This window comes from Quercus suber, unplaced genomic scaffold, assembly GCF_002906115.3.
Source record: "Quercus suber isolate HL8 unplaced genomic scaffold, Cork oak 2.0 scaffold_58, whole genome shotgun sequence".
Lineage (NCBI taxonomy): Eukaryota > Viridiplantae > Streptophyta > Magnoliopsida > Fagales > Fagaceae > Quercus > Quercus suber.
Genome location: NW_027069523.1, coordinates 1595889 through 1623385, shown reverse-complemented (window position 1 = coordinate 1623385; position 27497 = coordinate 1595889). Strand labels below are relative to the sequence as shown.

At 34.8% G+C, this 27497-nt stretch overlaps 2 protein-coding genes across 4 annotated transcripts; one reads left to right on the top strand and one right to left on the bottom strand.

Annotated features, from left to right (window-relative positions):
- Positions 1-586: 586 nt before the first annotated feature.
- Positions 587-24568, top strand: LOC112039285 (COP9 signalosome complex subunit 2). 3 transcript variants are annotated; one of them, XM_065772411.1, is made up of 11 exons: positions 587-749; positions 1439-1531; positions 2879-2957; positions 20742-20982; positions 21155-21229; positions 21310-21444; positions 22558-22745; positions 23048-23116; positions 23252-23342; positions 23454-23588; positions 24221-24568. In XM_065772411.1, exons 1-11 carry the CDS (start codon positions 740-742, stop codon positions 24422-24424), a joined length of 1320 nt encoding a protein of 439 aa, XP_065628483.1. In that variant the 5' UTR covers positions 587-739; the 3' UTR covers positions 24425-24568. The 3 variants fall into 3 exon arrangements, with proteins under 3 accessions (XP_065628483.1, XP_023927924.1, XP_023927917.1); XM_024072156.2 differs by lacking the exons at positions 587-749; positions 1439-1531; positions 2879-2957 and adding exons at positions 16905-17090; positions 17937-18023; positions 20024-20102; XM_024072149.2 differs by lacking the exons at positions 587-749; positions 1439-1531; positions 2879-2957 and adding exons at positions 16905-17090; positions 17931-18023; positions 20024-20102.
- Positions 24506-27497, bottom strand: LOC112039302 (dihydrofolate reductase). The gene is made up of 6 exons (XM_024072164.2): positions 27290-27497; positions 25712-25804; positions 25504-25602; positions 25338-25379; positions 25022-25253; positions 24506-24909 (listed from the first exon to the last, which is right to left on the bottom strand). The coding sequence occupies exons 1-6, from the start codon at positions 27410-27412 to the stop codon at positions 24689-24691; spliced, it is 810 nt and encodes a 269-aa protein (XP_023927932.1). The 5' UTR covers positions 27413-27497; the 3' UTR covers positions 24506-24688.

Here is a 27497-nt window from a genome sequence, read left to right as displayed (position 1 = left end):
TATCAAAACTTTTAAAAAATTGTTTATTAACAAATACCTCAAGGGCACATGTTAATCTGGCCGTATGATTATTACGAGTAAATTTAAGTACCATCTATTGGGTATTGTGTTAACTTGACCATATGATTATTATGAGTAAATTTAAGTACCAACTATTGGGTATCATATATTAGATTTTTTTAATTAAATTATATTGAAAAATTTTCATTGGAAAATAATATTGCTCAAACTTAATAAGTCAATACAACCTTGTGTTTGTAGAGAACTATAATTTTTCCAAAAAAAAAAATTATATATATTAAAGAAGAGAACAGTAAAGTTTCAACTCTTTAGGTTTTTTTTTTTTTTTAATGCTATTTTTGCAGGTATACTTGTCATGGCATCGAAAACGACGCATATTAGTTTTGTGGCCTTATTTGGAACTCGAGCCATAAAACTCAAGTTTTAATATAAGAAACTCGACCTCCATCGTAAACTTAGAAAGTATTAAAAAAAAAAACAGATCATCATTGGTTTTTTTCTCTTGAGTTCCAAATAAGGCCTTGATGTGGCCCAAGCCCCAAACCCGGAACCGAGCATTAAAAACAGTAGTATAAATTAAAAATCACACACCGGGCATCTTCACCGGTTTCTAGAACCTCTCTCTCAGGCTCTGCTCTCTGATCGATTGAGAGAGAGAGAAAGAGAGCCCTAAGAATACGAAAGCCCTAAACACGATCTCTAAGCACCTCCATCGACAATGGGTTCCGGTAAGCTTTTGTATATATACATATCGTCTTTTCTTAGTGAAGATTCGCTCCAATGCTCTGTTTGGTTGAGTAGAAAATTGATGAAAACGAAAGAAATTAGGTTTTTTTTAATTACTCCTTTTTTGGTTACCTTCGGGAGCTCAAAAACGAGCTAGTGAATATTAATTTTTCTTGGACAATTTATAGGGCCCAAATTACCTTTGAGATTTTTTTTTTTTTTTTAATTTAATTTATTTTTCTGTCTGTGTTTCTATCAATGTTGTGTGCTTATTATGTAAACCTCATTTTATTGAAAACAAAATAATTTTGTTTATGAAACAATGCCAAAACTTTATAAAAGAAAAGGGTTTTCTTTGGTTTTGGTTTTTGGTGGAGAATTGCTGAATGTTAGTGGGTTAGCTTGAAACAATGTCTAAACTTTCTCTAGTTGTGAGTTTCATGATTTTTTTTTTTTTTTGTAGTAACTTGAAAATGATTAATATGTTGCATTCATGTTGCTTCTTTGGATTGTTTATGTAAATCATTATTTGTGTGCACTTACAAATGCTTGATTTGTATTGTTCATATTGTTATATTTAATTTGAAAGAATAAGTCCAATTTAGAATTGACCCATTTGCTCTAATGGGGTAAAGAAAAAAGAAAAAGATAAAAATTTGTATTGTGGATTTACTATTCTTCACTTGTGTAGATGCGGACATGGAAGATTATGGATTTGAGTACTCGGAGGAGGAGCAAGAGGAGCAAGATGTTGATATTGAGAATCAATACTACAATGCAAAAGGTACTTCTAATTGGTTTGTTCTTTCTTTCTTTGTTTCGCTTATAAGCATTTAGATATTTGGAAAAGCTTGTGAGATTTGTAATTTAACATGCAGTTATAAGATATTAATTTTTTCTTGCATAGAGCTGTTTAATATATTCCTAATCAAGGTTGAGAAGCCTGAGCATTGCATGTTTACAGTTATGGGACATTGATCAAGCTTTATAAATTATTAAAATTACAGATGATGTTATACTATAATACAATATTTGGCAGTTCTTTTTATAAAAAATATTTGGTACTTGTAAAATTGGAGGATAAATGGGTTTGTGCAATATTATTTTACATATATGAACGTGCATTTCAAAAATTGCTTTAAAAATTCTCACTCATAAAAATATATATATATATATATATTTCTTTAAAAATTATGTTTAAAATAATTGTTATTTTGGCAACCTCAATATATATATATATATATAGAACAAAGTTTAGCTATAAAATAGATTGTAGCCTTAGGCTACAACCTTACTCAATACCATTAATATTACTACATATTTCGAAAATCTAACTGTTGAATTGCATGTTCTTTACAATCTTAATACACATGTCAAATTTTGTGCCAATCGGATATTATTACAACATAATTTATAAGATTATATTTTATGCGTAATTTTAAACTACAAAAACTTGCAATTTAAACAATTTATGGGTGAAATAACTATTAATTTTTTATTTTCTAGAAATTTTACAAGCATGGAGGATATAAAAAGAAAATGTAATCCAATGAGTCACCTTCAATAAAAAGATATTGAGTAATGTTGTAGCCTTAGGCCACAACCAATTTTGTAACTAAACTTTGTCAATATATATATATATATATATGTTTTGTTAAAGTTTGAAATTGACAACTTGCTTAAGAGAATGAGGCAAGAGGAATCTCCTTTTAAAATATTCCATTTTCAGTTCATAAATTTACTAAAATGTTGAATATTTTTATTGATCAACTTGTCTTTAGGAATATGAGCCCATTTGATATGCTGCTGGTTAGATCCTTTTTTTTTTTCCCTCTATTTGTGGTACTGTTAATTATTTTTTTTTTTTGGGGGGTGGGGGGGGGGGTGAATAGTAGCAGTTAGATCCAAAATTTTATCTTTTTATTTTTTCAACAAACTATTTTGAAAAATTGTAAGGTGTCTACCATTAAGGCATCATGATCTCTCCACCCTAATTTCCTGCTGTGATTGAGATTGATAATTATTGTTTCATATAGTACCCTTTTTTTTTGATAAGTTGTTTCATATAGGAGCCTTGTGCTCCTACAATATTGATATCCTCATTTTTTCCTTTTGGTCTGTATTTTTACAGGTTTGGTTGAAACTGATCCAGAAGGTGCATTGGCTGGGTTTTCTGAAGTAGTACACATGGAAGCAGAGAAGGCAGAGTGGTGAGCATCTTATTATTGGAATTTCCCTTGCTTATTGAATAGAAAGATAACCTGGAGATAGAAATAGAAGAATTCCACAATTATTTATGCCTCCCATGTGTAATTTTCTCTGTAATCTCAGTAATCTCAGTCTTGCTGTATATGATACTGATGTGTTTTTGTTTTTGTTTCTGTAACTTATTGTTGTTGTGTATTTTTTTTTCATCATTACACTTGTAAACCTTGTGTAATTGATGCTGATGTATTGAATTTTGAACTTATGCGGCTCACCAAAGTGTAGTGTCAATTTTGAGTCAAAAAGCTTTTTTGTTATTTACTATAATTCTTGACTGTGTGGCTTGGTGATGATGTTTTTGAGAGCAGTCTTTGATTGGCTGATGGCAACTAGTAACTTTTGTACTAGTTCATTTTTGGACTTTCTGGGTCTTTGTGATTTTAGATCTTAAAAGTTTCTGAGATTCTCATGTATGTTTCTTCTGTACTAGGTTTGTGCACTTCTATTTACTGAAGTTTTTAAAATTATGAAAATTAGATACTCACTCAATTAAGTGTAAGTTTTTGTGGAAAAATTATAGCAAATAGCATTTCCGTCTCTTTTAAGAACAAGATGGAGATAAGGTTGTGGGTTCAACACCCATTGGGTGTGCACTAACTTATACAACAACAACAAAGCCTTATACCCCCCCCCCCCCAAAGTTAGGAATTTTCTCTGGAGAGCCAGTTTGAACATCCTACCTACTCGAGTTAATCTACAGATGAAGTGTCATTGGGTCCTCACTATACCGTGTGTCATCATCATGGAGAAATGGTTTGCCATATCCTCTGGGAATGTCATTTCGCTAGGAATGTGTAGGCCATGGTTCGTGGGAAAATTCAAAAAAGCAATACACATGCATCAGATTTCTTTCAGCTGACCCAAAGCATATATGCTTAAGAAACTTTGTCAGAGTGAGATGGAGCATTAGACTATGATAGTATGGGCAATATGGAATAGGGGTGTCAATGTTCGACTCAACCCGCGAACACGACACGGGTTTTTGCGAGTGCCTTAATGGGTTTGGGTCATAAACGGGTTGACCCGAAAGCGACACGATAAAAAATGTGCCATAAGCGGGTCAACTCACGTAACCCACAATAGACACATTTGGCACGTTAATTTATTTGTGTCAACCCGAAATGACCCACTTAACACAACCCGTTTAACTCGTATAACAAATAAATATTTATTTTATTTTCAAATTTTCAAATACCTTTTATATATAGCATATATTATAAATTTAAAAAGAAAAGTGAGTAATTAAAAAAACTTACAAGGGACATAATTGGAAATTGAAACTTTATAAACCCTAGATCTCTAAACCTTACAAACCCTAAATCTCTAAACCTTCTTATAAATATTTAATTTTATTTTTTATTTCAGTGGTACTACTCACTCTACTATCTTTTAGTCTCACGCCCAATTCTCAAGCTCAAAGTCTCAAATTGGTTATTGCTCTCTCTCTCTCTCTCTCTCTCTCTCTCTCATGTGTTTAGTGAGTTTTAGAATTAAAGAAAACCATTTTCTTGGTGTTTCAAAATTCTGCAGTAATTTTTTCTGCATAATGTTTTTGTTATATAAACTTTGAACCCATGTGCTATTATTAATATATGAGATATATTAATTGTTGATTAAGGCCACGGTTGTAGCTTTTGTCTTGTGCCGCATGTTTTTTTTTTTTGGTGTTTGTATTAGTGTTGGACATCGTCTACATATCTTGCAAGTGGGTTTATTGATAAACTAGAATCTATGGATGGTAATCGTAATCATAGTCAGGATTAGCCTACTGTTTGCTTCAATTATTTCAATATTGATACTTAGCATTTGGCGAGTTTCAAGGATATTATATTTTTATTGAACTATGTTGTTTTATTTTTGTTAAACTATGTTATTTTGAATTTGGGTTGAAGTGTATGCACTTATTTTGGAAAGTAAAGAACTTATTTTTAGATGAATGTTATATTTTTGTTGAACTACATTACTCTATTTGTTTCAGCCTTAACGTTTTCTGAAAAATGGTTCATTTTCCAAAGAGCATTTTCTAGAAAACTGTCCCATTTTTCCAGTGTTTGGTAACAACCTTGAAAATGAGCTTGAGAATGTTTTCTGGTGTTTAGTATGCAATTTTTTAAAAAAAATATTTCTTGTATAATTAAAAACATGTATATTATGTAAACTAACTAATGTAATCATTATAAATAAAAAAACCAAGAATGAATTTGGTTTTCATACTAAAATTTTGACAATAGATACAATCAAAATTAATTAATTGTCAAATTTTTACGATCTCTACCACTCATCTTGCTTATATATATAGACAGTAAGATACATACACACACACATATATCAACCATTTGTCTATATATATATATATAAATTTGACAGGGGAATACATTTTCAATAAGTATAAATAACAATAACTTTTAATTGTCTACTCTTTTTGTTTGTATACTAATTTTTACTATGGTTAACCACAAGTCTTCAATATTACTCTAAATTATGTATTTACATAATGTACTGTATTTTATATCATCACTGCATAGTTTGCCAACAAAAAAAATATTTGCCAACAAATGCAATTCTCCTAAACAATTATCATTCATTATATAACAATATTATTAGTCCACGGTAAAGATTGTCCCATGTAAAAGCAATTTAGAGCAATATAGGTACTATGTTTAAAATTTTCGTCTTTTACTTCATTCATTCTTTCTTCTTCTTCTTTTTTTATTTTTTTATTTTATTTTTTTGCACTTATGTACAAAAAAGAAGTAACTTCTGCTTGGAATCCATAAAACTGAAAATTTCATAGAGAAAATGGAAAATCAAGCTTGGAATTCAAAGTAAAGAATTGGGATTTTGGTAGAGAGGAATGAAATAATTACCACTACAAATTTGTTCTCTTTTGCAAGTTAGAGCTATTAACTAATCAATGAAGGAAAAAAAAAATCTAATTAGAGAATTGTGTTACAGAGGGGAAGAGAAACATGGAGAAAAGAGAGAAGAGAGACAGTTAGAGAGAGAGAGATCTATGGGAAGAGGAGAGACCAGAGTTAGTGACAGTGAGAGTGTGAGGAGAGAAAAAGCAGAGGGAAGAGAGAAAAAGTGAGAAAACTTACCATGAGAGAGAGAAAGCGCCAAAAAATTATGTTTCCCACGACTATAGACGAAGATAATATTTATAAGAGATGCAATACGTGAGAAAGATATTATTTTCCAAAAAAAAAAAAAAATTGGAAAACAACTTATAGAAAATAAGCCTTATTTCTATTAGGGTTTTCTGTTGACCAATGATAGTTTTCTATTGACCAGGTTTTTTTTGTGCTACCAAACACTGGAAAATGTGAAAAACTATCTTCACAGAAGGTTTTCCAGTGAAACAAACAGAGCGTGAATGTGGGTTGAAAACTTGAAGTATATGCATTACTTTTGGGATGTAAAAAAAAAAAAAAAAAAAATTTATATGGATGTTATATTTAATTTTATGCATGTTGAAATGAGTTATATTACATTCGTGTCAACCCAACACGATTAGTTTATTAAACGAGTCAAATGGATTGGGTCAGGTCAACTCGCCTTATTAACAGGTCGGGTTAGGGTTGAAAGATCATGATACGATTATTAAATAAGCCGGGTTAAGGTTGAGTTATTTAGTCAAATATCTTTATTTTGACACGACACAAATTCGACATGCTAACTCGAATTGACACCTCTAATAAAGAATGCCCGTAATTAGCTTTGTTTTGAAGATAGTCAGACTCATCTAGAGATTATTATTCGCGGGCAACAACTCTTCTTGAAGAATATCAAAACTAGGTAGCAAACCAGCAGACTCATTAGTCTATTCCTTGGGGTTACGTGGTGACATAGCTATTTTCTTTGTCATGGCACTTAATTTTTCTAGACATAGGCTGTGTTGTCCTTGTCCATTCCTTGTCCTGTCACTCAAGCCCTAGTTTTAGCCTGTTGTGGTGTCAGGATCCCTTTCATACTTTTGTAATTTGGTTTATTTTAATATATCGATTCTAATGTTTTCAATTCAATTCAATTAAAAAAAACCACTTTTTTTTTTCCTTCCTTAATTTGCATGATTTATCATTATATCATATTATATCATATCATACACTATATAATAAAATTTAAATTTAGAAGCCGTAATTGCACTAAGTGGCTACTCTTACTAATTGGTAAATTAATTATATATTTTTTGTTAGGATATATTTCCTCAATTAAGGGATAATATTTAACAATTTTCTAATTTAGGTAAAATTTTATCATTAAAATTTCTAAAAATTTAAATTCTATTCAAACTAAAATTTTATTATAAAAAATTTCTAAACTTAAATCTCACACAACAACTCATGTTTTCTTTCTTTAAAAAAAAAAAAAACCCACATAAGATTTAACAATAATTTAAAACAAATTTAAATTCTATTCAAACTAAAAGTTTATTATCAAAAAAGTTTAAACTTAAATCTGCACAACCCACGTTTTTGTTTTTTGTTTTTTTCCTCAAGTTGCATGACTTAACAATAATTTAAAACAAATTTAAATTTATTCAACCTAAAAGTATATTATAAAAAATTTCTAAACCTAAATCTTATACAAATCACGTTTTTGTTTTTTCTTTTCCTCAGGCTGCATCTTATTAAATTAATATTTTATTAGGATATTAAGTTACAAAACTCTTGACTAAGGGATAAGATTTAACAATAATTTAATTTAGATAAAACATTACCATCTAAGTTTTAGAAATTTAAATTCTACTTGTAGGGACTGGGTTTGAGCACTTCTACTATTGGATGAGTGAACTCAGACCCAATTAGCCCAATACAATAAATTTATAGAGAATAGGTTTAAGAACTAGGCCTTAGTGAAGATTACAACAATTAGACATGGTTATGGGTTGATTTGAATAACAAGGACGTGGACTAAAGTATGAAATTCTGTCCTCAACCCTCATCTGAGGAGCTTGTAGTTCTTATTATTTCTTCAATGCTCCATTACAAAGGTTTCAAAGATCATACAAATAGCTACCGTGTTTTCTGTTTCTAATTCCCCCCCTTTTCCTAGAGGATCTCTTACATTATATATCCACTTTCAGTTGATCTTGGCCCTCCATTTGTTGACCATGTAGGTCACTACTCGAGTGTTTGTCCCATCAACCACCTTCCCAAACCTTCTGTGAGTTGCAGCAACCAAGGTGGTACTGTTTAGGGGTCATTTCCTCATTAATGCGGCCAGAATGTTAGTTGTGGGCATTTAATACGGAGGTGACAGTTTCTCCTTAAATTGCTCCTCCACCATGCTCCCATGGCTGGCCCATTGTACTTGTCCTTCTTCTTGGAATGCTCTGGGAGGCTGCCTTTGATGGTGTGCTGCTCTTTCTTTCTATGATCTCGGTTGGCCAAAAACAAGATTGTCCTCGACGATGTTTATTGGCAATTTGGACTTTCTTCGTTCATCCTCGAACATTTCTTCCTCTTCGGCGTGGGCCTTGGGCTTAGTATAAAATGGGCCGAGGTTGCCAAATTCTTTGACCCCACAATAGCCCCTTAAAATCCTATTGTCCAGCTCCTTGAATGGAGAGGAGGATTTTGATGTCCTCGAGCCTTTGTCATGGCTTGTCAAGTCTTGTCCTCCGTTAGTGCCAAGGTTTCTTCACCTGTCCAAGGCATGTTCCTAGTGCTTCAGTATACGGAGCGTGCTCTCATTAAATTTTGGTGGCTCTGTGCTCCCCACGTTCAACGGTGTGATGGTCATCTAACGATGAGGATCTCTTTAACTTTAAAGGTGGGAAAACCCGCATGGTCCTTTTTAATTGGAGGTATAAATACCCATTTGAACCAATTTGCCTCTTTACTTTTACACTCAAGAGTTCTTGCGCACATATCCTAAATTCGGTCAAATCTCCAACCAAACTCACGTCTCCTTTTAGCATAAAAAGCCTGTCCGAGGAGCTTTTCCTCATTTCTGTAAGTTTTCTTCTCCCTCTAATTCACGCTTTCTCTCTTTCTTTCGTCCTTCCTTAAGTCCTTTAGCCGTTCTTAGGGATGGGTAGGTTTAAAAAGTTGGTTGAGTCTGAAAAGGCAATGGAGAAGTTCATCGTCAATTATAGGATACCCCATAATGTAGGTTTAAGATATTGTGAAAAAGGGGAGTGGCATTTTAGGAGGCAAGAGGGGGAAGTAGTGATTCCCATAATCGCCTTCCTAGAAGGTGGTATGAGAATCCCTATAGGGTCGGTGATGAGGGACTACCTTAGGCATTTCCGATTAGCTCCCACCCAGTGTGCCACCAATGTGTTTAGGATCCTGGGTTGTGTGGACGCCTTAAACAAGAAGATGGGGTTAAGGTTAACCCATCACGATATAAACTGATGCTACAACCTCCAACACCTAAGGAGTAAATCCTATTACATGAAGATAAGGGACGATAAGGTTCGGCTTATTCAGTGCCTCCCCAAGTCCAACAAGGAGTTAAATAAGGACTTTCTCATCATGTTCGGGGAGTGGCACGACGACCTTCATTGTCCGGCAGAAGAGGGGGTACCAGGTGGGGTATTCAGAGTAGGAGAGGGTTGATCTTTTGTGTCATCACAGTTTGCATTGTTCGGTTGCAAATATGAATATGCTTTCTTTTTTACAGATCCACACACCTTTGAACGACACCTTCACTTGGTCAACCGAGAGGATTTGGAAACCATCCTTAGGGTGGAGGTCTTTGTGAACGAAACTCACAACTAAATCAGCTCATAAGATCCTTGGGTACGATCCCATCCAGAAGTCATTCTCGGCTCTGAAGTACGTGATCAAAGCCAAAGATCCTCGGCTACATAGAATCACCATAGCAGAACATGAGTTCTTGCTTCTTGAAGGATCTCTTATCCCAGAAGGCGTTCTGTTGGCAAGCCCTTCTTCATCCCATCAAGCTACAGAGGCTGAGGGAGAAAAAGTAGAAAAAGAAAAGGAGGTTGCTGATTTGGGTCCGTCCGAGGACGAATTTAGTGTTTTCGATTAAGTCAATCCATCTGAGGATCCCTCTAGTGACTTGGGCGACCCTAATTTGACTAAAGCGGATCTCTCATCAGTAGGGACTTATTCTCAAGCCGAGATGGGTTTTAAGAGAAAACCTCAAACCAGCTTGCTCGACCTGATTGAGGGTCAACCGGGGAAGGACGCGCCGGGGAAGCCATAATCCAAGCTTCCTCCTCTGCCACCCAAGCTGCAACCTGTTCAGACCAATTCATCTTCCACCCAACCAAGGCCACCATCTCTACAATTGACTCTGCCTTCTCGGCCCGAGCTCGTTGATCTAAAAAGGAAGAGGGCTCCCAAAGGCAAAGAGCTAATGGATAGGGGAGATCTCGCTCCTTTCAGGAGGAAGATAAAGCTCGATGAGCTTCAAAGAAATTAAAAATCGAGTATCAGGGCTAAGAAAAAGAAGTGGCCACATGGTCCGAGCCCCAGGCTTGGCTGCCTGCCCCAATGCTTCATGGGGAGCCTCTGATGGACAATGCCACCCTCAGGGACTTCTGAGGGGGTGAAGATGCTTATGTGGCCAACGCGCTAAAGAGGTCCCTGCTACTCCCCGCCGATATGGCCGAGTTGGGGGATTTGAGGAGGCAGGAGGTCTTCCTCAACCTCAAAAGGTACCTGGGCATGGTAAGACTTCTAACACTTGTGACTCCGTTGATTTTTGTTCTTTGGTTTCCAACTTATCGTGTACTTGTTTCAATAGACAGGTTATCCAGGCCACCTATAGGTTGGAAGAGGTGGCCAATAACCAGAGCAGGGCCTTGGAACTCGAACTTGACAAGTGCCTGGATGCCATGCGGACCCTCAAAAACTTCGATGCTGATCTCCTGAAAGCAAGGGAGGACTTGAAGGAGATGACGAGGGCCAGAGATAGCACTGAATCAGGCCTAGTTGGTGCTAAAAAACAGGCCGAGGACCAGATGAGGTGCCTACTCGAGGCTGAGGATCAGTTGAAGATTGCGAATGAGCAAATCACTGATCTGAAGAAGAAGCTAGCCAAGCCAGACGGGGCCAAGAACGTAGTGGAGTGGGCCAGGGATAAAGCCTTGAGGGCTAAGGAAGAGGCGGAGTTCACCAGGACAGCGGCCAAGAGCTCTAAGGAGAAAGCCGAGGAGGAGGCTTTTGACTTGGGAGTGGCCGAGACCCAGACCCCTCTTAAGGCTCAAGTGCCTAGGGTATGCAGGTTCTACTGTTCCCAAGTTTGGAATGAAACCCTCAAACAAGCTGGGGTTGAGGCGTCATCAGAACTGTGGAAGGTAGAGAATGTATACTACCCTCCAGCCATCTGGAAATCTGTCCCCTCTAGCTCTGAGGCTACGGTTGCTTCTGAGGAGGTTGAGGCTGCTTGACCTGAGGCTGTGCTAGTTATAACTGCTCCTGATGAGCTAGCCGAGGAGGTTGAGCTTTCTGGGGCGTTAGAGAGAGAGATAACTAGTAACCAGGAAGCACCCAATGAGGTGGTAAAGCCTCCAGCCTGTAACACCCCATAATTTTTTTTTACACCAATTTAATTAATTATTCATAAATTATAAGGAGGCCCACAATTAAATGGATTAAATTAAATTGGGCCTAAGATATTAAAAATAAGATAAATATTATGGAATATGAAGCCCAAGTGAAGTGGCATAAGTAAATATATGGGCCTTGATAAGCTTTAAAATAAAATAAAATAAAATAAAACCCTAGCCTCCTTCCTCTTTAGTCACACAGACTTCCTTTTGCTTCAGCCGCGTTACACTGCTGAAACTTTGCTTCCCGTCACTGTGGTTGGGAGTAGAGACTACATGTATGGTTTTTATGACTATGTTAATGGAAAAAGGACTCCTTGATTTGTTATCATACTTAGACTAGGCAAGTGCATATAGGCATGTGTCATGGAAAGGAACTTAGAGACGTGGGTCTCATGAATTTCCACCTATCCTTACATTAAGGAAAAGATGTCCTATATTGTTATTATATTAGATTAGGAATGGTCAAGAATGCTGTATGTCAGAGAAGCTTTGAAATTGTATCTAATAGGCTTGTATGTGGCTTCCCATGTTAGATTGAATATAAATGTATATAATAAAATCCTTGTTATGAAGATTTAAAGCTTTTAAATCCTTTTGTCGAAAAAGCAGTCTTAGCATCCAAAAAAATTCTTGGTTGCTAGCTTTGACAGTACTTGCCGTGTTAATTATGTCCACCAAGTCATACCTATATTTATTTCCAGCATCAATTAGAAGTCTTAAGGCTTTGATCACCTTCTGTGTAGAATACCATACATGTGCCTGAGGCAAAGGAGAGCTGGCATTTGATGAATCCCAATCTAGGAATTTATAATGGAAAAATCTGATTAGGCAGCAATATTTTTTTTAGTCTAGAAATCTGATCAAAGCTGGAAGTGTATTGGATAGTTAAGTGAATAAATAAAGGATTTTGGATATATCAATATTGTCTAGGATAAAACCGTTTAAGTGTGAAAATAGATTTTTAAGTGAGAAATTGTGTATTAACGAACCTATTTTTGGTGTTGCTAGGTTCTAATTCTTCTGAATTGTTGTGATTCGAGGGAGGTTGATTTCCTTTATTTTTGCAACTAAGAGGTAAGTGGTATTTACTAATTTTTGGGGTTTTCCCAAACAGTGTTGGTTATTAAACTATTATATACATAAGAAATATATTGTTATTCTATACATATAAATGGATATTTTAAAATTTCTTGATGTGCACGTTAATTATTCGTTTTATGAAAAACTTGTGAGACAACCTAAATTTATTTAAATTTGTATGTGCGATATATCCTTATATTTTCGAGAATTATGATAGGATTATTTTTGTGAGCATCTTGAATGGATTATTTATGTGAGCATCTTGTATATGTTTTGAAAACCTATGGCAAGTCGTGATTAGAAGCTCAGTATGGTATTTAGTCCTTAGCAAGGGACGGTCCCAAAAGGGGATAGTGCACATTTGATAGCTCCTTAGCAAGGGAGTAAATTATTGAGGATCCAAAAAGGGAGCTCCTTAGCAAGGGAGTGCACCTTTAGGTTCCAAAGGAGCCATCCTTAAGAAATGGGATGAAAAGGGGGTTCCAGTCCCAAAAAGGGGATAACACAACCCTGTCAACAGGGCGTAAACGTTGACCACGAGAAAAGCCTAGGAAGTTGTTTATGTGATGGTATTAATATATATATATATATATTATGATGGCTCATGATATAAAGATATTTTTCTTTTACATGAAATATTTGATGATAAATATTGATGAGTTACAAGTTATGAAATTGTTGTAAAAATTATTTATTTGAAAGATTTGTTCCCACACCCGAATGTTAGTGAATTCCACTTATTGAGTTATCTCACTCCCCTTTTATTTTCCATTACAGACACATTAGAAGGATTACTGGAGTAGAGATTCTTGGGAGACAGCAGTTACAAACTATTTTTGTAGAACTGAGGATTTTATTATTATTTTATGGCATTAAACATTGTATTGGAGAATTATTTTGAGGATGTTTTGTATTTGGTGAATTAGAGCTCTGACTTTTGTGATGAGATTCAAGGTTGCTAGTTTCTTTTATTTAACATATTTTATGGATTATTCAGATTAAATAGACATTTATTGCTTATGATTTTGGGGCGTTACACAGCCGACCCTCAAGCTCCTCCTGCTAAAAAGGCATCAGACTTGGCCTCCCCTGCTGCGCCCCCTAAAGTCATTCCTCCAAGCCAGGATCCTCCAGCTTCTGACACAGCCTCTTAACAACCTTCTAAGGACAAATTGACCATAAAGTTGAAGAAATAGGCTGCCTTTATTTGTTTGTATTGCCTCGGTTGTTGTTTCGTTTTCTTCTTTTCTTTAAGTGTACTTGAACTTTTGTAATGAAATTGGCCCTTTTTGTAATGGAATGTGCTCATTTCTTTTAATGATAATGCCCTATCATTCATTACGTTTTTACGCTTTTACTAACATTTGACTATCCTTAGTAGTGTGCTCCATCCTTTATTAATCAAACAATTGAGGATGTTAAATCCACCATGTAAATTTTAATTCAAACTTAAACTGATAATTGAATAACCTCAACAACGAAATTTGTCTTCCGTTATGTAAGCCACAAAAGAATTTATGTTTATAACGTAGACCTCATATTCTCTAAGCTCATAAGTCATGGTAGGATGTGCAAACACACATTTCTCATGAACTTATTAATCTTAAGGAAATATCACAGTACTGATTTTAAAGGAAAAGTGATTAATGCTTTAAGTGATACCTTAGGTGAAATGACTTAGGCATTCTCTGAAATGCTTTAAGTGATACCTTAGTTTCCCCACATGTTTAAGTCTGAGAACCATGTAAGACTTTGGTTCTGTCTAGTACTTAGATTCTTCTTAAAGTAACTAGTTTTCCTACAGGTTTGAGTTCGGAGATCATGCAAGACCTTGGTTCTGTCTAGTACTTAGATTCCTCTTGAAGTAACTAGTTTCCCCACAGGTTTGAGTCCAAGGACCATGCAAGACCTTAATTCTGTCTAGTACTTAGATTCTTCTTGAAGTAACTAATTTCCCCACAGGTTTGAGTCCAAGGACCATACAAGATCTTGATTTTGTCTAGTACTTAGATTCTTCTTGAAGTAACTAGTTTTCCCGTAGCTTTGAGTCCAAGAACTATGCAAGACCTTGGTTCTGTCTAGTACTTATACTGTTACCAAAATACAAGACATATAATCATAATGGACTTAAAATTTGAAATAGAGAAATGCTTTTATTAAGAATAGTACATTCTCAGGTTATTTACATTCCATGGATGAGGTACAGTTTTTCCATCTAAGTCTTCTAAGTAGTATGCACCTATTCCTGCTACTGAGGTAATTCGACATGGTCCTTCCCAATTGGGTCACAGCTTTCCAAAGGATGGGTTCTTGGTAGCACCCACAACTTTCCTCAATACTAAGTCCCCTGGTGCTAGTGGTCTCAACTTCACATTGTCATCATATCCCTGTTTGAGCTTTTGATGGTAATAGGCCAACTGGATCACTGCCTTTTCTCTTCGTTCATCAATCAGATCTAGGCTCTTTCCCAGTAGTTCATCATTACTGCTTGGAATGAAGGAGCTCGTCCTTAGCGTTGAGAAGTTTGCCTCTAGAGGGATAACAGCCTCGGCCCCATAGGTCATGGCAAAAGGTGTCTCCCTTGTTGACTGTCGTGGTGTAGTCCGGTAAGTCCATAAGACGAGTGGCAGCTCTTTTACCCATTTTCCCTTCGCATCATCTAGTCTCTTCTTAAACCCATTGACTATGACCTTATTGACAGCCTCGGCTTGTCCATTTCCTTGAGGATAAGCTAGAGTTGAGTACCTGTTTGTGATCCCCAATTTGCAACAGTACCTTCTAAAGGCTTTGCTGTCAAATTGGAGTCCATTATCTGAAATGAGAGTATGAAGGACCTCGAATCGTGTAACAATATTTCTCCAGATTAATTTTTTAGCATCCACGTCTCTGATGTTGGCCAATGGCTCAGCTTCGACTCATTTGGTGAAATAATCTATACCGACCAACAGATACCTCTTATTTCTTGATGCCTTAGGAAAATGGCTTACAATATCCAGACCCCACTAGGCAAACGACCATGGACTGGACAAAGGGTTGAGGACCCCTCCTGACTGGTGAATATTTGGGGTAAACCTTTGGCACTGGTCACATTTCTTAACATATTCTACTCGAGTGCTTATCCCATTAGCCACATTCTCAAACCTTCTATGAGTTGTAGCAACCAAAGTGGCACTGTTCAGGGGTTATTTGCTCATTAATGCGGCCAGAACGTTAGTTATGCGCATTTAATGTGGAGGTGATAGTTTCTCCTTGAATTGCTCCTCCACAATGCTCCCATGGCTGGCCCATTGTACTTGTCCTTCTTCTTGGGATGCTCTGGGAGGCTGCCTTTGATGGCGTGCCGCTCTTCCTTTCTATGATCCCGGTTGGCTGAGAATAGGATTGTCCTCAGCGATGTTTATTGGCAATTTGGACTTTCTTTATTCGTACTTGGATATTTCTTCCTTCTCAGCGTGGGCCTTGGGCTTAGTATAAAATGGGCCGGGGTTGCCAAATTCTTTGACCCCACACTACTCCAACTAAAATTCTATTATCAAAATTTTTAGAACTTATATATATTCAGTCATGACTTTTCAATACAATCTCTCTTAACCAATAAGTCATCCCTTTAATTAAATCGTACACAATACACCATGTGTTGTTGTTGTGTGTTTTGTTTTTGTTTTTGGTTTAAAATGCAACTTACACTAATGGTTTAATTTAATAAATTTATCTTACTTATTGTTCTTTAGTTTTGAATTTGCGTGCAGGATATCATGTCAAAGGAAGTTTACTATAAAAAAAGAAAACAATAGACATCCATTTAAGTTCTTAGTTCTCTTATGTAAGTTTTTATTTTTTTTTTATTCTCAGTTTTTGAAATCTTTTGTTTATGTTTCAATTTTTGATTTTAGTTATTATATTTAATTTGTGAGTGCATTGATTTTTTTCAATTAGACTAGGAAAAAATCGGTATTAAAGAAGTATGAGATATGAGTTTTAGTTAGCTTAACTAATAAAGTTTCTGATGAGTTATATAAGAGATTTGAGGTTCAATTTCTGCCTACATCAAAAATTGATTGGTATTTTAATCTGATAATAAAGAGTTATCATTAGGTGAGACGCAATAAGTTAAATTCTCTCAAAAAAATAATAATAATACTAATAATGGAATGAGATCCCATTAATGTGTCCCAAGATTAAAATCATTAAACTAGAGGGTTGTTTTTGTACTTTCGCTTTTCTTTTTTAAACATAGAAAGTAGCAACAAGTATAATAACCCCCGGCCCAAACCCGAAACCCGTGCATTTATAAATGAATGAAAGCCGGCAATGGCATCGTCACCCCGGGATTGTTGAGTCTCATTCTCACTCTTCCACGCCTTGTGATTTCTGAAGGAGTTTGTTTCAGCTTTTTCTCCTTCACCAACAAAGAACCAACTAAGCCCTAAATTACTAATTATTACCATCCATCCAACAATGGCTTCCGGTGAGTTCCTTTTTATATTCCATTGCTCTGTTTAGTTCACCAATTAACATTTTTTAGGTTTATTTTATTTTATTTTATTTTATTTTGGCAATTAAACAAACAAACCAAACGGAGAACAAAGTTATCATAGGTTTCTGTGTGTCATGCTTTCTAGCAGGACAATTTTATTTTTGACAAAAAAAAAAAAAAAACTTATATTTCACTGTGTCTGTGTGTTTATTGACATTATTTGATTTTGTAAAACCTCAATTTAGTGATGAAAAAAATTGAAAATTTTAATTCTAATGAGAGTTTGCACTTTTATTTATTTATTTATTGTTATATAATTGGAGGAGATTTAAAATTTTGAAACTGAAAACTCATTATGATTTCTATATCATGTAAAATAAGTGTACTATAATCCTATTGAGATTGTAGAGTTGGACTAATTTTAAATCTATGTCACATTTTTTTTTTGTTGGGTTGTGGGGTTTGGATTTTGAACCTATAAGGAGGAGGGGCTCAGTGAGTGCAACTTTCAGATTGTTTTGCTTTTAGGTGTACGATGGTTAGTTTCCACGGCTGGGTTAGAAAGAAAAAAGGGTTTCAATGCTTTTTTAGTGCCACCTACACCTAGACTAGATAACATCTTAAATGTTTGATATTTAATTTGTTGTTTTTTTAAGCCATATATATATATATATACACTCATGATTTGCAAAATTTGCAGTCACTTGTATCTCTCTCTCTCTCTTCATTTGTTGCTTTAAAAAAAAAAAAAAATTAATATGCTCAATTGGAAAGAAGAATTCCAATTTAGAGAAACTTTTATGATGGATTTATTGTTCATCAACTGTGTAGATGCAGACATGGAGGATTATGGATTTGAGTACTCGGAGGAGGAGCAAGAAGAGCAAGATGTTGACATTGAGAATCAATACTACAATGCCAAAGGTACTTCTGATTGAAATTTTCTACTTTTTTTTTTTTTTTTTTTTTTTTTTGTTCTGACGAACTTTTACATATTTGGAAAATTTTTTTTTTTTTTTTTTTTTTTTTTTTTTTTTTGTTCTGACGAACTTTTACATATTTGGAAAAGTTGGTGAGTTTTTGGAATTTCTTGTAAGATATTAATTATGTCTTGCTAGGAGCTGTTTAATGTTTGTAATCAATGTATAGAAGCCTGATCTGCGTAGCATTTTTACACTAATGTCATGTTAAACAAGTTTTATAAAAGCTGTAGGTTTACCTGTTTAATTCTTTCAAAAATTAGAGGTCAAGGTGGGGTTCAAGTGTTAGCCCAGTGGTAATGGCATCCTTTGTGGAGCCGCATGTCTCTGGCTCAAATCCCCCCTCCCCCTCCCCCACTATCTACCTATCAAAATAAATAAATAACTAAATAGAGGGAAAGGTCAAATACTTATTTGTAAAACACGGGACAATTCATGGGGCTGATCAATATTATTTTACCATAATGTCCCTCATGGATTATTGATACGTGATAGTTGTTGAATTCATGAGGCTATTTCTAAGAATATGAAAAATGCTTTGAGAGACGCATTAGAATTAGGATGTGCATCTCAATATGTTTCCTTAAAAAATTCCAAAAAGGGTTTTCTTTTCGGAATATCAGAAATCTTTTTCCACATGTTGATTTTGAGAAATTGTTTGAAAAATAAGGCCATGGAAAACTCCTTTGCAAATTGTTGCCATTTTAACTTCCTGCATTTTAAAAATTAGTTTGTTTTCCATGATCGACCTGTATTTGGGAACATGAACCCCTTAGATATGTTTCTGATTTGACAACATTTTACATCTTAATTTTTTCTTTTGGTGGCACTGATGAACATCAGGGCAAAAGATAGCAGCCATTAGGATTTTAAGTGTAAGAAAAGAGATCCTGATAGTAATGAGCATTTGGGATTTCTTTTGGTCAAGCCTTAAACCCATCTATAAGATCTATGCAATCAGCTAGTCCAATGTAGACCGAAGGATGAAGGTGGATTGGGTTTAAGAACTGTTGAGGGCTGGGATAGGACTGCCATATGTGATATGACATTATGGAATGTAGAACTACCTAGAAGCTTTTCAACAAAGTACTCCTTGTCTTGCATCTTAGAAGTTTCTCATTTAACATTTTATTTTGTTAAGTTACTTTGTTTCAAAAGACATCATATGCAGTGGGATAAAGATTTGCATGATCTATAGAATGGGAAAGTCCAAAGCCACTTATTTAATTGCAGTAAAATAAAATTGGAAGCTTCTTTTTCTCCCTTGTTGGGAGGGGTTATATAAATAGACAAATTGGACTGTGTTTGATGATTTATATGAAGAACAAGGCCAAATTTTTTTTCCTTGGACCACTTTCCCCCCCTTTTTTTCCCCTTTTAAGGAAAAGAAGAAACAGGGTGGGGGGAGGGGTCAAGGTTGGTCTTGAAGGGGCAATGTATAAATATCACCGCTATAATGTATCAATTATGAAAATTGTAATGCCTTAGATTTAATTGGAAATTGATTGAGTGTGTATTGTGTGGGTGTGTTCTAAGTCCACATCAGGCATTTACTGGGTTGATCTGGGTTTTATTAACAATTACAAGAAGTCTCAATTGTGACTAGATTAGTCCATTTGGGGTATAGGACAAATGTGGCTAGCGCGTTTCCATAGGTCATTACCATTGGTAATAATCAATTAAAAAATTGAAAGTAATTGACTTTTAGGAATTTGCTTACAATTAATACACAGGCCTTGTTGGACTGAAATACGTATTTTAGGCTTTACTGGTACCCTTTAGGGAAAATTAGATGTTATTTGTATCTTTCCTTTTTTTTAAAGATTAATTACATCATATCCTCTTTGGGTGATGAGATGGATCAATTATTGTCTCATATTGTCACTGTTTGTTTCTGTATAAATATTTTTCATCTTTTTTTTTTTGTTCTGTATTTTTCTGTAGGATTGGTTGAAACTGATCCGGAAGGTGCATTGGCTGGTTTTGCTGAGGTAGTAGGCATGGAAGCAGAGAAGGCAGAGTGGTTAGCATCTTAAATTTTGAAATTTCTGGTGCTTAATGAACAGAAATATGACTCAGGGATAGAAGAATTCCACAATTTCTTTTGGTCTCCCTTGTGTTACCTTTTCTGTAATTTCAGTTCTGGTGTTGATGGTCACAAAAGAATTGAAAATTTATTCCATTGTATATAATCAGAAAAAATTTCTTCATTTAACAAAATGTTGCCTATCCCCAAAAAAAAAAAGAGAGAATGGATTGCACTTCAGAGTGACTGAAGTTACATTAAGATGTGCTTAAAAACCTTGTTTATTTTGGTTAATATATTTCCATAAACTTTTTACTTTAGGCTTAAGTAGCCAGAGCTTAGAGTCAATATTATCCTTTTCTTTTGGTGGCTTGTAGGTATAAATTTTATCTTTTCCTGATACCCTTTGTTGCAAACTTGCAATATTCACATAACTAAACTTAAGTTACTTTTCTGATATAAATTTCTGCATTTTGCTTTCCTTAAGAAGCTGCTTTCTATACTTGTAAACCCTTTGTCTATATAGTTTGCAGCTCACTTGCCTCTATAAATAACTTTACCTGAAAACTTTGATAATTATTTCTGGATTAGGCAATCATTACCTGTTTTTAACAATTTCCATGTCTGTTTTTTCAGGGGATTTAAAGCTTTAAAACAAACTGTCAAGCTTTATTATCGGTTAGGGAAGTATGCAGAAATGATGCAAGCCTATCGGGAAATGTTGACTTACATTAAATCAGCGGTGACACGAAATTATAGCGAAAAATGTATAAATAACATCATGGACTTCATTTCTGGGTCAGCTAGTCAAAATTCTGGGCTTCTGCAAGAGTTCTATCAAACCACTCTGAAGGCCCTTGAAGAGGCAAAAAATGAGGTTAGAGGTCATCTTATCCTCTTCCACAGTGGCTTTCTTGTTAAGAAGTTCAAGTTTTGAATATATTACTCACATGCTGTGCTTAATTTTGAGGAAGTGCTTCTTGTAGAGCTTCCCTTTATCAATGAAATTCGATAGTACTTTGTAAAAATCTTATTCTTATGCTGTGCAGAGACTCTGGTTTAAAACAAATCTCAAGCTTTGTAAGATTTGGTTTGACATGGGTGAATATGGGCGAATGAATAAGGTATTGGGCTGGTTCTGGGTTTATACTTCAACTTCGTCTTAATATATACCAAGATGCAACTTATAATATCTTGGACACAGATTTTGAAGGAGCTTCACAAATCTTGTCGAAAAGAAGATGGCACAGATGACCACAAGAAAGGAACCCAGCTTTTGGAGGTATATGCGATAGAGATCCAAATGTACACTGAGACCAAGAATAACAAAAAACTCAAGGTCAGGGTTCTGAAGTTATACTAGACCTTTTGCTTGTATTCATCAAGATTGTCTACCGTTTCTTCAGTCATTTTCTTGACCATGCCTTTCAACCATCTTTATGAATTTGTCAGTCGAATTTCTGCTGGACTTTCTTCATGTAACAGAACTTTCTTCATGTATGGTCAACCATTTGCTGTTTTCATGTAGCATAACTTTAACCATAGCATAATTAAATCAAATCTAAAATTAGAAGTGCTAGCTATTTGCAAGGTTTAACTGCTTTTGAAGGGTATGTTTGGAACAAAGGGAGATGGAGCGAGGAGAGTAAAGGGGAAGGTGGATGGAATATACTAAAATTTAGTACATTCTAGTCATCTTCCATTCACCTCCACTATCCTCTCCCCACCCCCCCAAATCTCTCTATCCAAACATAGGGAAAATCTGAAATATGTTTAATAGATAAGATTTGTAGAGGTTGGTTTTGATTTTGGAATTTTATATAGCAAACTTACCTTTATATTTTGGACTCAAATGAGGAGAGCTAGAATTGATCGCTGCTCATAATTGGCATTTGCTGCCCTATATTTCACATGTATTTGCACTATTGTTTATCTTTTTTATTCAGTAACTGTAATGAAAGTGGTAGTTAGAGTAGAAGGTTTATGCTGTTTGGGTATTTAACATGTAACATGATGATTCAGCAAAAGAAAAGAAAAGAAAAGAGAAAGTAATGTGATGAATGTTGGAGCATGGGCCTTATGCCAATTTTATGATTTTTTTTTTTCTTTTCCTTTTGTAGATTTCACTTACTATTTTTTTATTCTAATTCTTTAGGGGGCACTTTTCTGTACTTTCTGTATACTTAAGTTTTCATCTTATTAATAACTTTTTAATACTATTAACTGTAAAACAACATCCCAAGGGTAGCACAATTGGCTTGGCACCATGCCTCATGAAGCAGAGGTCACTAGCTTGAATCTCCCCTCCCCCCTCCTCCTTGGGCCAAACTATATATATATATATATATATAAACACAGCTTTGAGTCCCCTTTGAAGTTGATGTTTCTTTTTTTGTAATGCTTTTTTTATGTTTTGTTGACTGGAGCTTCATTGGACATGAACTAATTGCAGCAACTATACCAGCAAGCACTAATGATCAAATCAGCAATACCTCATCCAAGGATAATGGGAATAATTCATGAATGTGGGGGGAAAATGCACATGGCAGAGCGCCAGTGGGCAGAAGCAGCTACAGATTTTTTTGAAGCTTTCAAAAATTATGATGAAGCTGGAAATCAGCGGCGTATTCAATGCTTGAAGTGCGTAACAGACTTTTGTCGTTGATTCCAAACATCGTTCTTTTTTTCATGAGAAATAATTATGCATTTTAATATATTCAGTCATGCTTTTATATAGATATCTAATGCGTTTATGTCTTGAAGATAATTTTTTGTCTTTAAAGATTGATGAACTGCCCAAGTGGTAGACTGTTTGAGGGAATACTTTTTGGGGAATTAGATATCTACATCTCTCTCTATAAACCTACTTAGAAATAAAATGGTCTAGTCATCTTTATCCTTTATATTTCACATTCTTACATTATTCCTGTTTAATTTGTCAGATATCTGGTTCTTGCCAATATGCTGATGGAGTCTGAAGTTAATCCCTTTGATGGGCAGGAGGCTAAGCCGTAAGTCCTCTATGTGACTTCTATATTCAATCTACTTAATCTTCTTTTCTCATGTAATCTTGGTTGGGGGTTGGGTGGGTTGGGCTTGTTTCTATTCTTCTCTCCATTTGGCCACTTATAATTGCTGCTTTACAGATACAAAAATGACCCTGAAATTTTAGCTATGACAAATCTAATAGCAGCCTATCAACGGAATGAAATATTGGAGTTTGAGAAAATCCTGAAGGTAAGTTTTAATATGCTCATCATATTTTGCTAGCACATATGCTTAAATTTATAATATTCCTTTTATACTTGTTCTCACCTAAGTGGATGTGTGGCAAATGTTGATGTCCAGAGTAACAGAAGAACAATTATGGACGATCCATTTATCCGAAATTATATTGAGGATCTCTTAAAAAATATTAGAACTCAAGTCTTGCTCAAGCTCATCAAGCCTTATACAAGAATCAGGATCCCATTCATATCCAAGGTAGCTATTCACTTCATGGCGTTCTATTTTTTGTTTTTCAGTTTTTTGTTTTTGTTTGTTCTTTGCTTTGTTTTTTTATAGATAAAATCTTGTTACCCATATCATTTTGGATTACTGCTCTAAGTAGGTTGTACCAATAAGCTTTGAAGTATTTCTGACTCAGTAGAAAGGTGATGCAGGCAGTTATTATATTTTAATGAAATTGGCATCTTTCTAAAGGTGCCAATGCAGCAAGACTGTTTTGACCCAAACAAAACCATTTATGAACTCCCTTGGTAAATTGATTATTAGGTCAAATTAGATATGAGCTCATTAGAAACTGAAAGCAAAGTGTCTTATCAATAAGAGATTGAAAGGGGAAATGCTGATATGCATGCCACTGATAATTGTGTAATACTGGATGCTGCTTAGTCTTTGCTTGATGCTAAATTGTATTGTTTCTTACAGTGGAATGAGTGATGTCTCCCTCTCTCTTCTCTTTATTTTCCTCTTCACCCTCTGTGTGTGTGTGTTACATGATCAATATTGACATACATCTATCTCACCATAATCTGCTTCTGTTTATCTTTTCCTGTTCTTTCTTTTTAGTCATTAATGCGGATTTTGAGATGATTATGTATTGTTCAATTCAGGAGCTAAATGTGCCTGAGCAAGATGTTGAGCAGCTGTTGGTGTCACTAATATTGGATAACCGAATCCATGGGCACATTGATCAAGTGAATCGGCTGCTAGAGCGCTGGGACAGGTCAAAGGGAACAAAGAAGTATACTGCTGTGGACAAATGGAACACACAGCTTAAGTCTCTCTATCAAACTATCAACAATAGAGTTTGTTAGGATTTGTATTTATACCCTTATTTGGTGTTTTTGTCATTTTAAGTTGAGATCAACGATATTCTCCACCAGTGTAAGGCAGTCTAGGAAAATACAATTTTCAATTATTATTACATATCCTTAATATGTTTATATGAATGAAAGATACATGTCAAGAGGGCAAATCCATACCAAAGACAAGGAAATTTTCTAATACATAAACCAATCTGGATCATTCATTTGAGCTCAACTGGTGGAAAGAGACCTGTGTCTTCATATCCGAAATTATCAGGCTGAGGCTGCATCGACAACTTCAGGTTCCCTGTTGTTTGTGTTAATTGCACTCTTTTCATGGTTGTGGATCTTACACGCTTCTTCTGCATTTTTCTCCTCAAATTCCGCTTTTGCTTCTCCATTTTCCATTTCATGCTTGTTTTCCACAGCACAATTATTATTACATTGGAGGATTTCAGCTGTCCAACTTTGCAACTGCTCGATAGCAACCTCATCTGTTAATAACAACCAAAATCAGTCAGGGAGCCAAAGTTCATTTACTATAGGTTTTGGTCTGTTAGAATACATGTGTATAAAACGAGAGGGAGAGAGATCAGAATAAAACACCTAATCTTGGCACTGTATGGCCTTGAGGATGCCTTATGATGAGAGGGTTGTCGAAAGCGGTAGCAAGATCCTCAGAAGGCAGTTTCAACCAATCCTTGGCTCCTATGAAGTGGACAGATTTGACCTTGATGGGGTCTTTGTAGGCAACCTCACATATGCTTGGATCTCTGAACTTTGCCCCAGATATTGATACGAATAGTTTCATGGGTGGATGATCTTTCAACACCTTTCCCTGATTTCCCACTTATGTTTTCAATATGCTATCTTTAATATGAGTGATCTAATGACACAAAAAGAGAGACTTAAGTAGACTTACTTGTGCCTGGTAGCCCAGCAGAAGGGCTGACAGTGTTGCACCCTGAGTAAAGGAACAAATATTAGTCATATTTGACTGGACTGTTATTTTGGACCATAATTTTTTTAAAGGCTTATAAATTTGTGATCTTCTGCTTTATATTGTCATTACAGGGTTGGATACATACCTGAGAGAAGCCAAGAAAACCATCAAAAGGACCTTTGGTTGTTATGTATTCACACAAGTAAGAAATGCATTCTTCCAAGTTTGTGTACTCTGTGAAGTCCTGGTTAACACAGTTTCAACATGTTTTTTATGAATCAAATCTAACCTTTTTATCTTGCAAATATACCATTCTTATCTCCTCTGATTAGAAAAAAGCAGAGAGATTTTACCTTGTCATACTGGAACCACTCAAAATAAGGTGGTGGGAAGATGCCTTCAATGTCTGATTTTCCTCCCGCCGGAAAAATACCATCTGGGAAATCCTGTAGTGGTAAATAAAATTCCTTAATGTTGATTTCATTTTATATTAATAGCCAAATTAATGTTTAAAACTTCCTATAAGTACTGTTTCCCCAAAAACCTAGAATTACTCCTATTGATGGTACCGCTCCTCAACTTTGATGATTTAGGGCATGGTTTCATTTTTAGCACAAGACAAATGTTAAAATGTGCTTTAACACACCCTTCTAAGTTTGAGATTGTTTCTAAATTGATCTCTTGATTTTCAAAACTTATAAATTAAAATTCATAACGACTATTACAATGATGTAAATGTGCTTCTTCCATTATAGTCCGTCATATTTTTATTGTTAACCTGCCTAAAAGAGTCATGTGAATTAATTGATATATATAATACAATTAGACGGTAAAAATTCAAAATTTTAAATAAAAAATTAACAATTAGAACTTCCATATAGGAAACGTGGACTTTATTTTTGGGATGTGTTAACCTGTTAGGCATATCATAGAATGTGGACTACTAGAACAATGCAACCTATATTAATTGTTTATATATATATATATATATATGATAGTATTTGAATCTATTTTTTGGTTTAGAAAATAAATCAAAATAAGGCCATATATATTCTAATAAAAAAAAAAAAAAAACTAGTTTCAAGTTTGATTATTTCAAATGCATTTTTCATATAAAGTTAAAATTTAAAGTTCTAGTGTTTTCTGTTTTCACATGCCTCAAAATTAGTTTTAAATTTGGCAATTTCTCATATATAGTCCTACCAGAAATTAGTTCCTGAATCAACTTTAAAAAAAAATAAAAAATAAAAAATAAAAAATAAAAACAGTTTAATTTAGTTTGACTGGTTTTATATTTGATTAAGCTTATACCATAATTAAACTAATTATGTGATTTGCCAAACACCTTTTTTTTCTTTAAATAAATAAATATTATAACTTCATGTGATCCATAATTCACATACTAATTATGTGATTTGACAAACACTTCCTTTTTTTTTCCCCTTTAATTAAATAGAAAAATAGTGTAACTTGATCTGACCCATAAATAATTCATACACGCGATAACATGAGGATGAATCTACAATATATATCCTTCCACCATGACTGGGTAGGTAGGTCTCCTATGATTTTAACCAGTAGTTTGCACTTTGCACTTGAAAGGTAGATGCCGCCTAAGAAAATGTGTGAAATATAAGTAGCACAAGTCTGGTTCACCGAATGACTTAGCACTGATGCCGATACTTCATATTCACCGTAGTGATTAATGGTACAAAGTCTTTTTTGAGAGAGCCTATATTAGATTGTAAGTACACCAGATAAACATAATACTCGTTCATCCCATATCACATGTTTAAGGAACAAGACAACTTGCACGTGTGGCAAAAGAAAGATTCTTTTAATCAAATAAATAGTAATAATTCACATAGGTGCAAGTGAAAAAAGCATGGAAGTCATGTAATATAAAAGAGAGAGTGAGTTTGATCACGTACCATGTCAAATTGAGCAAATATAGAAGGTTCCCATTTGCTAATTTGCTTTTTCAGAAAACTCCCACTGGTCCTAAATCCATGGAGGCATAGTATCTTCATCTTCTTCTCTTTTGTGCCTTCCATGTTTCTCTCTCTCTCTCTCTCTCTCTAAACCTGGCAACAATGGAGAGCAAAGAGTGTCCTATCTGGCTTTTTCTAAGGGGAAGCT